This window comes from Platalea leucorodia (assembly GCF_965183815.1).
Source record: "Platalea leucorodia genome assembly, chromosome: 1".
NCBI lineage: Eukaryota > Metazoa > Chordata > Aves > Pelecaniformes > Threskiornithidae > Platalea > Platalea leucorodia.
In genome coordinates, this window is record NC_138823.1 from 51,591,411 (window position 1) to 51,604,859 (window position 13,449).

General features: G+C 40.7%; 1 protein-coding gene across 1 annotated transcript in view; it reads right to left on the reverse strand.

Moving 5' to 3' along the window:
- The window catches only part of LAMA3 (laminin subunit alpha 3), a gene marked incomplete at its 5' end in the record, with an annotated part of 121,562 nt that overhangs the window by 17,957 nt on the left and 90,156 nt on the right, over positions 1–13,449 (reverse strand). The window contains 13 exons of the mRNA XM_082310155.1: positions 1,483–1,662; positions 1,745–1,861; positions 2,252–2,351; positions 2,956–3,097; positions 4,434–4,588; positions 5,154–5,270; positions 6,709–6,905; positions 8,054–8,221; positions 8,783–8,894; positions 8,995–9,105; positions 9,650–9,801; positions 10,192–10,242; positions 12,897–13,003. Of these exons, the coding sequence (XP_082166281.1) occupies positions 1,483–1,662; positions 1,745–1,861; positions 2,252–2,351; positions 2,956–3,097; positions 4,434–4,588; positions 5,154–5,270; positions 6,709–6,905; positions 8,054–8,221; positions 8,783–8,894; positions 8,995–9,105; positions 9,650–9,801; positions 10,192–10,242; positions 12,897–13,003 (1,709 nt within the window). The remainder of the gene's footprint in view (positions 1–1,482; positions 1,663–1,744; positions 1,862–2,251; positions 2,352–2,955; positions 3,098–4,433; positions 4,589–5,153; positions 5,271–6,708; positions 6,906–8,053; positions 8,222–8,782; positions 8,895–8,994; positions 9,106–9,649; positions 9,802–10,191; positions 10,243–12,896; positions 13,004–13,449) is intronic.

Genomic DNA, 13,449 nt, shown 5'->3' on the forward strand with positions numbered 1-13,449 from the left:
GTGCATTCCCTGAGTATTCCCTGAGCATTCTCCTGCTGCCACTGTTGGAGAGTGAATACTGAGGTAGGCAGACCGGTGGCCTAACTGAGTAGGGCATGTCTTATATTCTTGTGTCAGGGTTGCTAGTCATCACAATTCAGTAGTGAGCCTTACAGTATCTGGGCAGGTTTATTTCAGGAGAAAAGGAGATACTATGAGAATTTCAACTTTCATTAAAACAGGAAACAATTTTTCATCTCCTCTGATTGGAGGAAAAAAAAAAAAAAAAAAGACTGAAAGTATTAGCAGACTACAACCCTATGATGCAGGAGGCAAATAAAAAGAAATCCAGACCTATTATTTTTCTAAATATGGCTTCTAACCCAGTCTTGTAACTGCAGGGATGACTTACGACTCTGCAATAACATAGAGGGCTAGCTCTTGTATTTATCTTATTTAAAATGTTTTTTCTCACTTGACTTTATCAGAAAAAGGTGCTGAAAAGATAAAAAAAGACGCTGTTTGGGACTGTGATTCTCCCTTATCTTGTATTCAACACAGTCTCTATGCAATCCATTTCACTCACTTTCAGCTAACAGACATCTAGCCTAAGCTAATTGTCTAGGTCCCTTCTCTAGTCAGTGTAGTAGAAAATCACAGAATCACAGAGTGGCTGAGGTTGGAAGGAGCCTCTGGAGGTCATCTTGTCCAACCCCTGTGCTCAAGCACAGCCATCCAGTGCCAGTTGCCCAGTATCATGTTTAGACAGCTTTTAAATATCCCTAAGGATAGAGACTCCACAACCTCTCGGGGCAACCTGTGCCAGTGCTCAGTCACCCTGACAGTAAAAAAGTGTTTCCTGATGTTCAGAGGGAACCTCCTGTGTTCCAGCCTTTGCCACAAGGGCACGTTGATGGCTCATGTTCAATTTGGTGTCCAGCAGGACCCTCAGGTCCTTTTCTGCAAAGCGGCTTTCCAGCTTGTCCACCCCCCAGCCTATACTGGTGCATAGGGTTGTTTCTCCTCAGGTACAGGACTTTTTGTTGAACTTCATGAGGTTCCTGTCAGCCCATTTTTGCAGCCTGTTGAGGTCCCTCTGGACGGCAGCACGACCCTCTGGTGTATCAGCTACTCCTCCCAGTTTTGTGTCATCAGCAAACTTACTGAGGGTACACTCTGCCCCATCATCCAGATCATTAATGAAGATGTTAAACAGGTTCAGACCCAGTACTGAACCCTGAGGTACCCTGCTAGTCACTGGCCTCCAAGTCTTTAGAGACCAGTCATGGTATCAGCTTTTAACACATACCATAGGATGGCCTGAATCACCTTCTGCTCTACTTGTCTCTTTCCACTGGCAATAAAGGAAGCTCAAAATACTAGCTTAGGCTAGGGGCCTAACTTTTTGATGACTAAAATTTCTGCTGCAAAACTGACTGTGCTCACCTAACAGTGACTTGGCAGGTCTCAGATAGCACCTGCAACAGCAAATACACCACTTACCTGAATTGTTTGCCTCCATCAGTGCTTTACTGAAGCCAGCACTCTGTGTGCTTCCATAAGTACCCTTCATTTTTTCCACATCTGCTTGAATTGGGAGCAGTTCATCCAATACATTAGTTGTGACATCCTTGGCACTTTTTACCATGTTCTTTGCACTGGTGATGATGCTGTCGATGTCATCTGAAACACACACAAATGCATGTGCAGATTCTTATAGAATAGGTGAAAGAGGCAAAACAGAAGTCATCAGTAAGTAACTGACCTCTATTTATCCCATTGAGATTATTTTGAAGAGTGACAAGATCAATTTGCAGTGTATTCTTCTTTCCATCAACAACATCAAGTCTTTGCTTTATGTCTTCAAGGGTTGGACCAATGGCTGCAAAACAGTGAATGCCCTGTGTGAATTTTAAACAGAAATACCACCTTTCTGTTGGACAGGTGGTGTGGCAGCACCAGCCTGCACTCTTACACAGCTCGTGTTGCCAGTGAGCACTGAATGAGCGTTTGCACAGCAAAACAAGTACAAAACTAAGGATTTGCTGGATGGGAGTACTGCAAAGGTGTACAGCATAGCAGAGGTGTGAAATTCACATTCTCCCCTTTTTGCCATTGGAAATATCCATCACAAGAAGTCCCACTGTAATGGAACTAGCTTCTTCTGGTTACACATGTGCTGCAGAACTTTGCTGAACCATGAAAATTCATGGTTCAATGGAAGCTTGTCATGCTGTGCCAACATTTCTACTATTACTTTCTTTCTCAGTACCTTGCAACGTCTTTTTAGTCTCCTGTGCTTGATTCAAGAGTGTACTGCTCTCGGTTTTTAGCTTTGCAGCTTTTCCTGATAGGTCTTCTCTCTTCACAGTCTGGTAATAGAAACACGGTACTGTAAGACTCCTTTAATAATTATACTAAAATTTAAAGAGTAAAAGAGAGAGCCCAATCCAGTTTAAAAAAAACAACTATACATGGGCAGAGATTTCATGTGAAGAACACCACCTTAAATAAAAATTACCAAGATTAATTTAAGCATAATACAACCTTGGTCTATAGCAAACTTCTGATAGATTTTGGGGCATTCGGAAGAAATTACTAGCACACAGCTGTAGGATACTACTCCTCTGCTGAAGAGCTTGTGGGTATTACTACTGAAAAGTAAAAGAGAATACCTGAAATCACCTTCAGTGATTACCGGGCTTGCCTTATGCAGGTCTCTTTATTTTGCACAGAAAGGAACAGTTAGTATTCATATGGACAGCCTCATCAGAAAGGCAGTAACTAGCCTGTTTAGTGCTGAACCAAGACTAATTCATGAACATGCAGAATATCAGCTCATATAATGGCCATGGGCAAATAAGGCATGCCAAGACACACAGGTCTTTTTTTGGTGCCTCTCTGATTCATAGTTAAAAAAATCAAAAATCTAGTTGTAACAAGTTTACCATCATTTGGCCACTTATGGGTACTTACCGATAAAGCTGAGTCAGCTGCATTCCCAGCTTTGTTGGCTGCTTCCTCTGCGGCTTTGATGGCATTAATAATATTGTCATAGGCAGTAGAAGCTTCCACAGCACAGCCTACCAACTCGTCCTTCCTGGCACTGTTCTTTATTCTGTGGGAAAGAGGGTGAAAAATGCAGCCTTCTGCAAAGACTGTGGCCTATGAGAAGTATCCTGGATCCACCTGAACTCAGTATTTTCTAATTAATGCCATATCAGAAAATGTTTTTCAGTTAGATCTGTAATTTCATTCTGCAAAAATATCAAACTTAGAGGCAGACCAATATGAAAAGATTCTTCAGAAGATGGGATAAGTTCAGGTGCTTGGAAAAGGACAACTGTGGGCCTCCAAAGAAGTCTTTAGATGATTAAGATCATGAGAATTCACCAAGGCACAAGGTCAATAAGCCACCTCCACCACAGCCCCCCAAATACACTTCAGTTCAGAGAACTGCAGCTTCCCGATAATCTCTGGCTGCTCCAGCATCCTACAGGAGCAGCAGATGGAGCAGAAGGTGGAGCAACTACACAACCCTTGGGCTTTTCCCCAAAAACCAGTGCAGCAGCTCTGGAATCAGAAACAACAGACAAAATCTCTTGTACCCACTTCCCATAAGCTATGCAACTGCCCAATATTAGCTGCCTTGTATTTGTGAGAACAGTGTCTTCTTAATTGAAAAAAATCACACTGAAAACTAACAAAAAGTTAATGATTTTTTTTTCTTCACCAAGAATTTTCCAGCTGAGTTAGGTATTTTGGAATTTAACTTTTTGAGAGTTTCTAGTTTGTGTAATGACAAAATGCAAACAATTTGCACAGGAAAAAAAAATCAGGATTTCACTTTTTTCATTTTGTTCTGAAGTACCATAGAAGGCCTCCAAAACCTCGCTCATAATTCCAAGTATGTACAAGTAATGGAGAGAGAAACACTTGATTCCTATCAAGTTTCTCATGTTTTTGCCTTTCTAGAAGATTCCTCGAAGTATGAGAAAACCATAGGAATTCTTTTCCTCACTAGTGCTAAACAGGCATGTCTGAAGACTCTTCCAAGACAACATTTCTTCCAATTATTTGCCAATTCATTGACATTATAAAGGTATCCCTGAGTATCAGTACAGGAAATAACACTACAGAAAAGATATTCTAAACATCTTCCCACTCTGTATGTGAGGATTTTCTCTTGTTAGTAAGAAGTTAATGAAGTCCTAATGCAGTAATATAAAGCTGTATTATGGGAGTCCTCACTTCTGGGGGAAAAAATAATCAGGAAAAATACAGGAATATGTGGTTTGGGGGGAAAAAAGAAAAGAAAACACCTGTACATCATGAAGAAGCAGAAGATGACAAACTGAATTTCTTTCTAACTTTGCAAGTGAAGTTACAGACAGAGCATTGCAACTGTGGATGTTATGTACAAAAATTGCTCATTTACAGGAATAGCAACATACTCTTCCAGTTGTTTTGCCAAGTCTTGCAAAGATTTGGCATGTTCCTCAGCCCTCACCACCAGCGGTTCTTTGCTTGCTGATAAGGAGTGATTTGTCAGCTTTTCATTCATATCCTTCCTTGCTCCATCCAGCTGAGCAGCCAGGCTTTCATATTCCTACGGGTTTATAAAGATAAAATTTTATTTGTGTTCATACATGTTTGATTTTATCCTCGTCTCCTTCAGTGTTACATATACCTTGCACCTGAGGAGACCAAAGGGAAAAACATTCCCTTCCAACTTACTCTGCAGGTTACTGGAAACACCTGCTAGTCATTACATTATGCTTCTAGACCCATTATGTAAAAACAAACCCTGCCATACTGAGTCAGACCAAAGGCCCTTCTCCCCAGTACCCTGTCTCTGACAGCGGCTAAAAGCAATTGCCTAGAAAGAAATACAGGAATAGCACAATCATTTACAATATTTCTCACAGATATTCTCCCATATTCAGATATCTTCAGTTCAGTGCCTTCCTCAGACACATCACAACCTTCAATAAGCTTCTCTTACAGAAACCTGTGCAGGCAGGCTCCTCTTGCACCCAGGATGGGCTGTGAGATCCTTCCCTTTTTGGGAGGCTCAGATTAGCTTCGCATCCTAGCCACAGAACTATGCTACCCATTACAGTGACAGCAAGATATTGGGGTTTTTCACCTTAACTTAAGAAGGTTAACTATACCTCTTTGCTCTTCTGCAATAATCCAAGTCCACTGTTAGCTTGCGTCAGGGAAGATCGGGCAGAGCTCAGAATATCCAAGACACTGTTCTGTTCTACATTTGTCTCCTCAATCCGTTTCTGAGGAAAAAGTTTGAAAAACACGTGATTGTGTTAAAAATGAGAGGCAACGAAAACCACATCTACCTAATCTAGCTTGCAGTAGGATTTACCGAAGGTACTATCGCTGTGTTAATTGGATGCCTGTAGTGTTTAGGGACTAATGCTATCCTACTGATCAGAAGAGTGAGAAAACTCAGGAGTCTGCAGTAGTAGAGCATACAGCTGGACAGCAGGGTACAGTAGTTCAGTTATTAAAGCTCAGACAAAGCAGAAGTAGTATGGGTCAGCTGAGATCAACTGTCAGGACAGACCATCTAAGTGTCTGATCCCTCAAACCTGGAAACTTCAAACCTGAAAACTTTAAAAACAGCTCCCTGGTGACTACCCTGATCTTTTCTGTTCTCTCAAAGGCAGAAATAAAACGATTACGCTATCCCTTCATCTTGGGATGTCACCAGAAAGGGGGTGGGAAGCCTCTCCACCTTATCCTCTTGAAAGCTCTGAGGAGAAAACGAATGAAGCTCCTTGGTCTAGAGCAGCCCTGTGACAATCCACAGCACAGCTGTAGGGTAACGGCACACCACAAACACAGCCAGACAAGTGGTGTTGCAGGTAAGGATGCGTTAGCTCTCTTCAGTTGGGTTTCTGTCATTGTAACATGTCAAATCTCTCTCTGTCAGAGAAGTGTATCAGAGATTTATGACTTGTACAGACGCATCCATCTTTTAACACAACTGTGCATACTTATGTGGCACACTTATTGTAGAGTCCATGCGCATAAAGGTACAATTAATATTGAAAGGGACAGCTTAATGTAGAAATTCTTTTGTTCAAGCAGTGTTATCAAACTGGATAGACATGAGTGTGCTAAAACAGTGATCTATTTCAGAAAAACCGCAATTAATTTAAAAGTGCAGCACACTTAAATTGCAGCACACCCTTATTTCTTGTACAATTTCACCAGCTCTAAAAATAAAGCACTGCTCAGGAATGACAGCTGTTTCTTGTCACCTTTCTGATGAGACCTCAGAAGCAGTTCTGTAGAATATTAATCCCAAATAATTTAGCAGTATTGCACACATCATTGCTCCCATATTTCATGGCTGTTAAAGTCAAATACTTGAAGGAACTATGAAAAGTGCATCAGCATCAAGAATTTGAGCTATAATAGGAAACAAAAAAGCTAGTGGCAGCTGAAGAGAAGGGCTAGGCAGAGTCTCCTTTCCCGCTCTCACTAGAGCTATATCTTGGTAACGCTGTCCTAGTCACATAAAGAGGCCACAAGTGAGAGCAGACTACATTTATACCTGCCCATACACACATCAAAAGATGGAAAGAGACCTTGGAGAAAGTCTAAAGAATTAGTGCTACTTGGCTTTGCAAGGTCAAAAGCAGCAATCAAAAGCACTTCTTATCTCCTGAGGTTTAACTTTCTTCTCCCGAACCCCGACATTACCTTAATTTCTTCCAACAGAACTCCATTATCTCTGCTTAAGTTTTCAGCCTGCTTGATTTGTTCTGTTGCCTCATTCAGAGCTTCACGAAGGTCAGTGATTTTGGATTCGTATTCATTCAATGAATCCCTCACAATTTTCATAAGCCCATGATTTTCTTGGTGGTACTTTTGTAGTTCATTCTTAATACGTGCCAGTACTGCAGTATCAGGACCAGAAAGAAAAGGTTTGTTCAGAGAAGAAGAGAACCAGAACAAACTTCCTTCGAAAGGGCTTGACATTTAGGATTAGAAAGCTGTGGTTGTGTGAAATACTGAGCATCCTTTGCAGCGCTAATTTCAGTGTTACTATAGCAGAGATGCTATTCAGCATCTCACTGAATCAAATCTGCTCACAAGTTTGCTGCTGCAGACATAGAGCACAGATAAACATTTATCTGGCTATTTCTAAATTAAGTAAGGATGAAGATGATCTACAAATACTGAACTATTTTTTTTAATATGGAACTAATACCATTTCATGAACAATTACATCTACAATGTAGACATCTACATCTGTGCTAGTCATCAAAGCTTGGTCTGTAATCAATGGAGAGATACGGGCACATTTCATCTCAAAGAAGGTAGAAATATAAAAGGCTTCAAATGAATCACACTCTTAAGAATGCCCGTTTCACTGCCTACAAGATAGGGTACAGAAGAGTTACTCAGAGGTAGGTATTAAAGTCCAAAGTCAGAGGAAATTACTATCACTCATAAGGTCCTTCACATTTCTCAGCTATGCCCCTGGTTAGGAGATAAGGCTGTGACTTTGCTGTTCTTGCTGTCTCTAATGTCCGGAATCAGGTTTCTGAATGTCCCAGTCATACTCATGCAGAGAGCACAAAAGGGAGTGCAACTAGTGGAACTAGGACTTCTGAACTTCCTTACCCTTGTATGATCTGGCCCTTGGACTACGCTAGCAGCTTCTTAAAATCTGTTGTTAAATTACATGTGCATTTCCTCTAAAATAGCTGCATATGCCATAGCCTCTATATTATAATACACCAAAGCGCTGCATAAGTATATTATGATCGGCTATGTCTTTATTTTACTGAGATTCATCTAGTTATTAAAGAAGGATCTATTGGGTTTCTTCCCCAGCTCAACTCAGTTTCTTCCATAACAAACTAAAAATGCCTTTAAATCCCCTCCAGAACTACCACTTTCCTGTTGGCTAATGACCGCTGCAGATCCCAGGGATACATTGCAAAATGCCCCTCCCTGCACTCCATCCCAAACAATCAATAATGCTTCAGATTTAAGAGATCTTTCTAGAGAGTAAGAAGCTGAGAGAACAAGCCCTTACGCAGCTGAGCTTCTGTTCTCTCCTTCTGCGCCTCTGCTTGCAGTTGGCCAAAGTTGCGGTTTCGCATCTCCGTCATCATGCGTTGAGCTTCAGCCAGTTCTTTGGCAGCATCTCCCAAGGGCAAGTTGTTACCTTCTGCATCTGTACCAGCTATTTGTTCCAAGAGCACTGAAAAAAAGTATTGTCAAAGTCAAAGAGAGGATGCGCTTAAGCCTATACGAAAGACACAAATGAGAGGGCCTGTCTCTTTTCTGAAAAAGGCATGCCTATTCCTGAACTCCTTAAGGAAGCAGATCCATTTTGCATTAATTGTATTAAGCTGAGAAGTATCCCATGTCACAAAACCAGAGCTAGTAAGATGGCATCGGGCTTGAAATTTGTCCCAAATGACCAAGTTCACAGAAATAATTTTAAGCTTCTAACTCAGAAGAGCCTATGATAGCAACCCAGACTAAAGTCACGCTAAAGTCAGGATAGTCAATTTGTTGCTCTAAATGTCCCTGTGGTAAAGCTTCTCTGTCCCTATTTACTATATAGGGAAGGGAGGCTCCTAAACTAACATTATATATTAGATTTCTAATAGGAAGAGTGAATTCCACAGTATGTCTAAATTCTGATTTATGAAGTTGTTTTCTAAGAAAACCTCTCATGCTTAATTATGAATATTGTAAATAAACTGAAAAGATTCCATAAAACAAAACACGTTATGGAGTTAGAAACTATTTTTACCTTGTATATTGTTGACAACTATTTGTATTCGTGAAACCAAATCCTTTCCTTTCTGATGAGTTTGGCCAAAATTATTAAATAATCTCTCAGCTGCTTTGTAGTTCATTTCAGCCTAGCAAGGGAAAAAAACTGATTAGATTAAAAATATCTGGATACAGCATGCTAACGTGTAGTCAAGAGATGTGTATTTTTAAATTGATCTGGTAAGTCACCTTTTCTTGGAGAGCATTTACATCATGATTTAGGTTAATGAATTCTGTCTCCAACTCATCGGCCTTTGAACCCTGATTATGAACAACGGAACGGTAATTGTTCAATAAGACCTGAAAAGAAAGAAAAAGAAAATCCAATAAATCACCCATACACAGGGAGACAAAAAGCAAAAATTCACTGGGTTAGATCTTTACCCAAGGTAAATAAAAGCAGCATTACTGACATGAAGGCTGACCAATTGCTGCCCAAAACCTTGGCATTTTTTCTGTGAGTATAGCAACTGCTATTCCAACCAAAGAAAATTTTTTTAGGATGAACTTTGGTATTCGCAATTGGAATGTTGGTTGTTTTCGGTAATGCAGAGACATGAAGTGCTGGAAAAAGACAGGGCTATAGGGAAACCTCAGAGATACAGCTTTCAAGGTGAGCAGGCCTCAGAAAAAGCAGAGATAGATACTGATTCTCTTTCAGAGCATGACATGGAAACAACAGCTGTCTTCTAACAGGTGAAGCCCAGTGCTGTCAGCATCTGGCATTTGAAATCAAAAGTTGACATATGTTTCCTTGCAAGCTGAAAAAAAGATGGCATAAGTTCCTAGGTTCAGCTCTTATCCGCTTAATCTGAAATCCACTTTTCTGTTTATGTGTGCCTACCTTTAAGTCCTTGATGCGTGTTTCCAGCTGTCTCATCTGCTCCAGTGTGTGGGTACTCGCATGGACGTTTTGCAGTTGGGCCTTAATCAGCTGAAGCTCGTCACCTATTGTGCTCAAATCCTTCAGCAGTGTAATTACACAGCTATCGCAAGCTGCAGGGAGCACGAGCAAAGGAAAACAATACATATTATTGGTATTTGGTGCAGAGAACATTTCACTGAGTACATTAATAAATGAGACACAATGGAAATACTGTGATGCTTTTCACCTGGTGCCGCCTGAAGAACAAAGGCGACAACGAAGCCCACAGTATTAAGGAGACAGACCAAAGCCAGAAATAAGGAGGAGGCCCCATTTACATCTGGCTAGCTGACCACCTCCTTCATCATTTTTCCAAGTGTTGGTTTGAATGTTTGCTTTTAAAAGATTCATTACAGGACGCCTCCAGGCCTTTTTAAGCTCTGACACCCTTAAAAGAGTCATCAGTACGTATCCGAAGCCAGCAGAAGGCAATCTAAGCGCAGTTCTATTTTATCACTTACGGTCACAGTCTTCATTGGGATCCACATCTTTTGGTTCATTATTGAAACATTCTGAAATCACAAGAATGTCATCAGTAACCAAAGTTTTCTTATGAAAATATTCCTATTACATTTTTGCCCTCACTTTTCATGGTTGGCAGCCATTAAAACACAGTGCTGCCCTTTTGTAAAGCCATACCCACTGTGAACGAGCTGAAATGCCCAGAAGGCTTGAGCATGCCAAAACATTCAGCTCCCGCTTATGCCTTGCTGTGATCAACACCTTTTTCATCCCTCAAAGGAAACTGACTGTAACTCCCCCCCCAATATATGCGACTTGGGTAGCCGCAGGAGGCTCTCACATCAAGTGTGCTGAATGTATTGCTAGAATTTGCTCAGAATAGCCCCACCGGGATTAGAGCCAAGACTATATTGTTAAAGCGTTTTACCCAGGACACAGGTTCAAACCCCTTTATCTACTTTAGCATCCATGTTCAAACCACAGATTCTGATTCCCCAAAGGATGTCTTACCCACAAGGAACTGAGAAATGTTTATGGCCTTCCTTCACACCTGTCACAGCTTGCAAGATTAAGGGATTAATCAAGTTTGAGAGAAATCCACAGTGTATGCATGGAAGGAGCCACTGTATGTAACCCACGGCATGGAGCCTGGACCACAGGTACAGGTGGTATATAACAAACATTGCCCTCAGACTTTCCAACAAGCTAGCACAAGTGACTGCCTGTCCAGTGTGCTGTTTTCTTCTGTTTGTTTGTTTTACAAACCCCGTTCTAAGAAGCTTAACACTCTCCAGCTGGGATTGTAACACCCTGGGATCCTAACTTCTAGGAGGCAAGAGAGGAACTGGCTCCTAACAATGTCATCATATAAGACAGGAATCTCCCCATCTTGATGCCCAAGTCCCTTTTATAAGCCTTGGTCCTGCTGCCAAGCTCTCATCTCCTCTTGAAAATGAAAAGGGCTGTGCATATCTTTTGTCTTTTACTCTGAAGGAAAAGGATGCACTCAGGGTATAGGCTGTTGCTGTCAAGAGTCAGCAACAGCTTGCAACTGTGAGAGATTACAGTGATAAAATTGGACCTGAACTTTAACAGCAGCATGAAACAGCCTGGAACAAACTGCCTAGCTGTGCCATTTCCTTTGGCGCTTGCACATTAAGTCATCAGGAAGTAAAATGGGATTGGTAGTGAGCGCTGCTGCCAAAAGGAGACAAGTCACAAAGAAGATATTTGTAAGAGAATGAAGGAAATTATTCCAAAATTCAAATACCCGTGCAGTTCTGCTGTTGTGTAATGCAGCTAACACCAGGCACATTTCAGCTGTCGCTGTGAAGTACCAATTAAATAAAACTATTATTACAGCTTGCACACAAACAACATCAGCCAAGAAATGGTGAAATGAAGAAGTCTGGCCAAGTGCCGAACATCACGCACAAGAAACCTGCTAGAACATGCTGTGCTGATGATCACAGAGGGTTTTATTCCTAATGCGGAGAAAGAGATGGCTGATCAGAATATATAGTTGGAGACAAACTGAGAACAAACTGGCTTGTTGAATTTTGCCCCGGATTAGTTTGTGCTAGCAAACTTGCCTCAAAAAGAAATAAATGACAGAACATCAAACACTGCTTGGATCTGTTCCACACAAGGTATAAATATAATAAAGATGTATTACTTCAATGATGAAATACGAAATTAGAACTAGCTATTGAATAATTGCACCAGCTGCCAACAGCAGTTCACATCGCTTGCTGGTTTTCTAATTTCTGTGACCAAGGAAAGATAAGGTGATCCTTGGCAGTCATTTCAATGCAGTATGAAGAGCAGTGCAGAGAAACGAAGAGCATGGAAGTATTAGGAGTTATTAGTTCGACACTTCACTAACGTCTGAGGAGGAAAAGCTGCCTAAAGGGAAAGAAAAGTGTAATTTTATTGGGGAATGAAAATATGGGAGAATCAAGGTCCTTTTCAGGAGCAGTGGCCTATGTGTTTCTGAATAGAAATGAGTATCCCAAGGGACTGAAGTGAATTGAGGTAAAGACAGTCTGAGGAATGTAGGCTCAGGCCCTTTATGTCAGAAATATAATAGATAAAGCAAACATGTGCCAGTGGCATAATATTCTTATAAGAGCTTACTAGTAGCTCAGTACATGTGTGACCGATACTGGAAAAATCACAGATGTCTTAGATGGCAGAATGGTGTGCAACAGGATTTATAAAACAGCCTCCTGAGTCAGGTCCTAACTTCCACTGTAAACACAGTTAGCTTGGATACCTCAGATGGCAGTGCCTGATGCAGACTCTGAAGATGTCACTGATCTGTCCAAATACATTTTGAAAAGGCATATTGAGATTGCTCAGTTTCATAACCCCATAACACAGACTAGTAAGATATGACTTAACCATGTCAGAAGACGAACCATAATACATTTAAAAACACACCTGTGAAACAGAAAAACCAAATAAAATTGGTAGTATTTACGAAGGAAAATACATGATAAAATGGTTTACAAGGGTGAACTCGATTACTCAGGGAAGCCCTTGTATTACCATGGTGTTATATTTTAGGAAACCTTACTTTTTGTTAAAAATTATCTGCAGTTCCTATCAGTCTACATCTTTCCTTCAGTTCAACTGATCCTTCCTTCTCTGCTTCCCAGAGAGAAAACAACGCTCCCTTCCATGCTCGTAGGCCCTCACGTACCTCCAGTCAGGCGGTCACAGCTAGCCAGCTGTCCATTATTATTACAATTACATTTCTGACAGTAGCCTCCAAGTTTTTGTGGATTTCCAAAATATCCGGGAGCACAGCTAGATGAAGAGATACAAATAATTTTTATTAAATATTGGAAGCTACTTTTGTGAAATATACTTTCCCTTGACAAAAATCTCAGTTATTCTCCTGAAGAAACTTTCAAGAACTTTTGACTTCATGTCTTGACTTAGACAAAAAGGGTGTATTTTTGGTTTACGGTATCCTCTGCACTATGCTAAAAATATCTTTCCAAGTACTGCAGAATTTTTTTCTAAAAATAAAAGAACTCCCACAATGCTCATATAGGAATAATTCACTTAATCTGAAAAAATACAATGCACACAGATACATACATACATAGAGAATTTGACAAGTTTTAACCCAGCAAACCACACCATTCAGGTCTGTGATCCCACCAGAAAACACATATTAATGAGGATCATACTGGAAGTACATGTTGAGATTTCAAACAGAAATGGCACTGAACGACACCCTTCTGCTG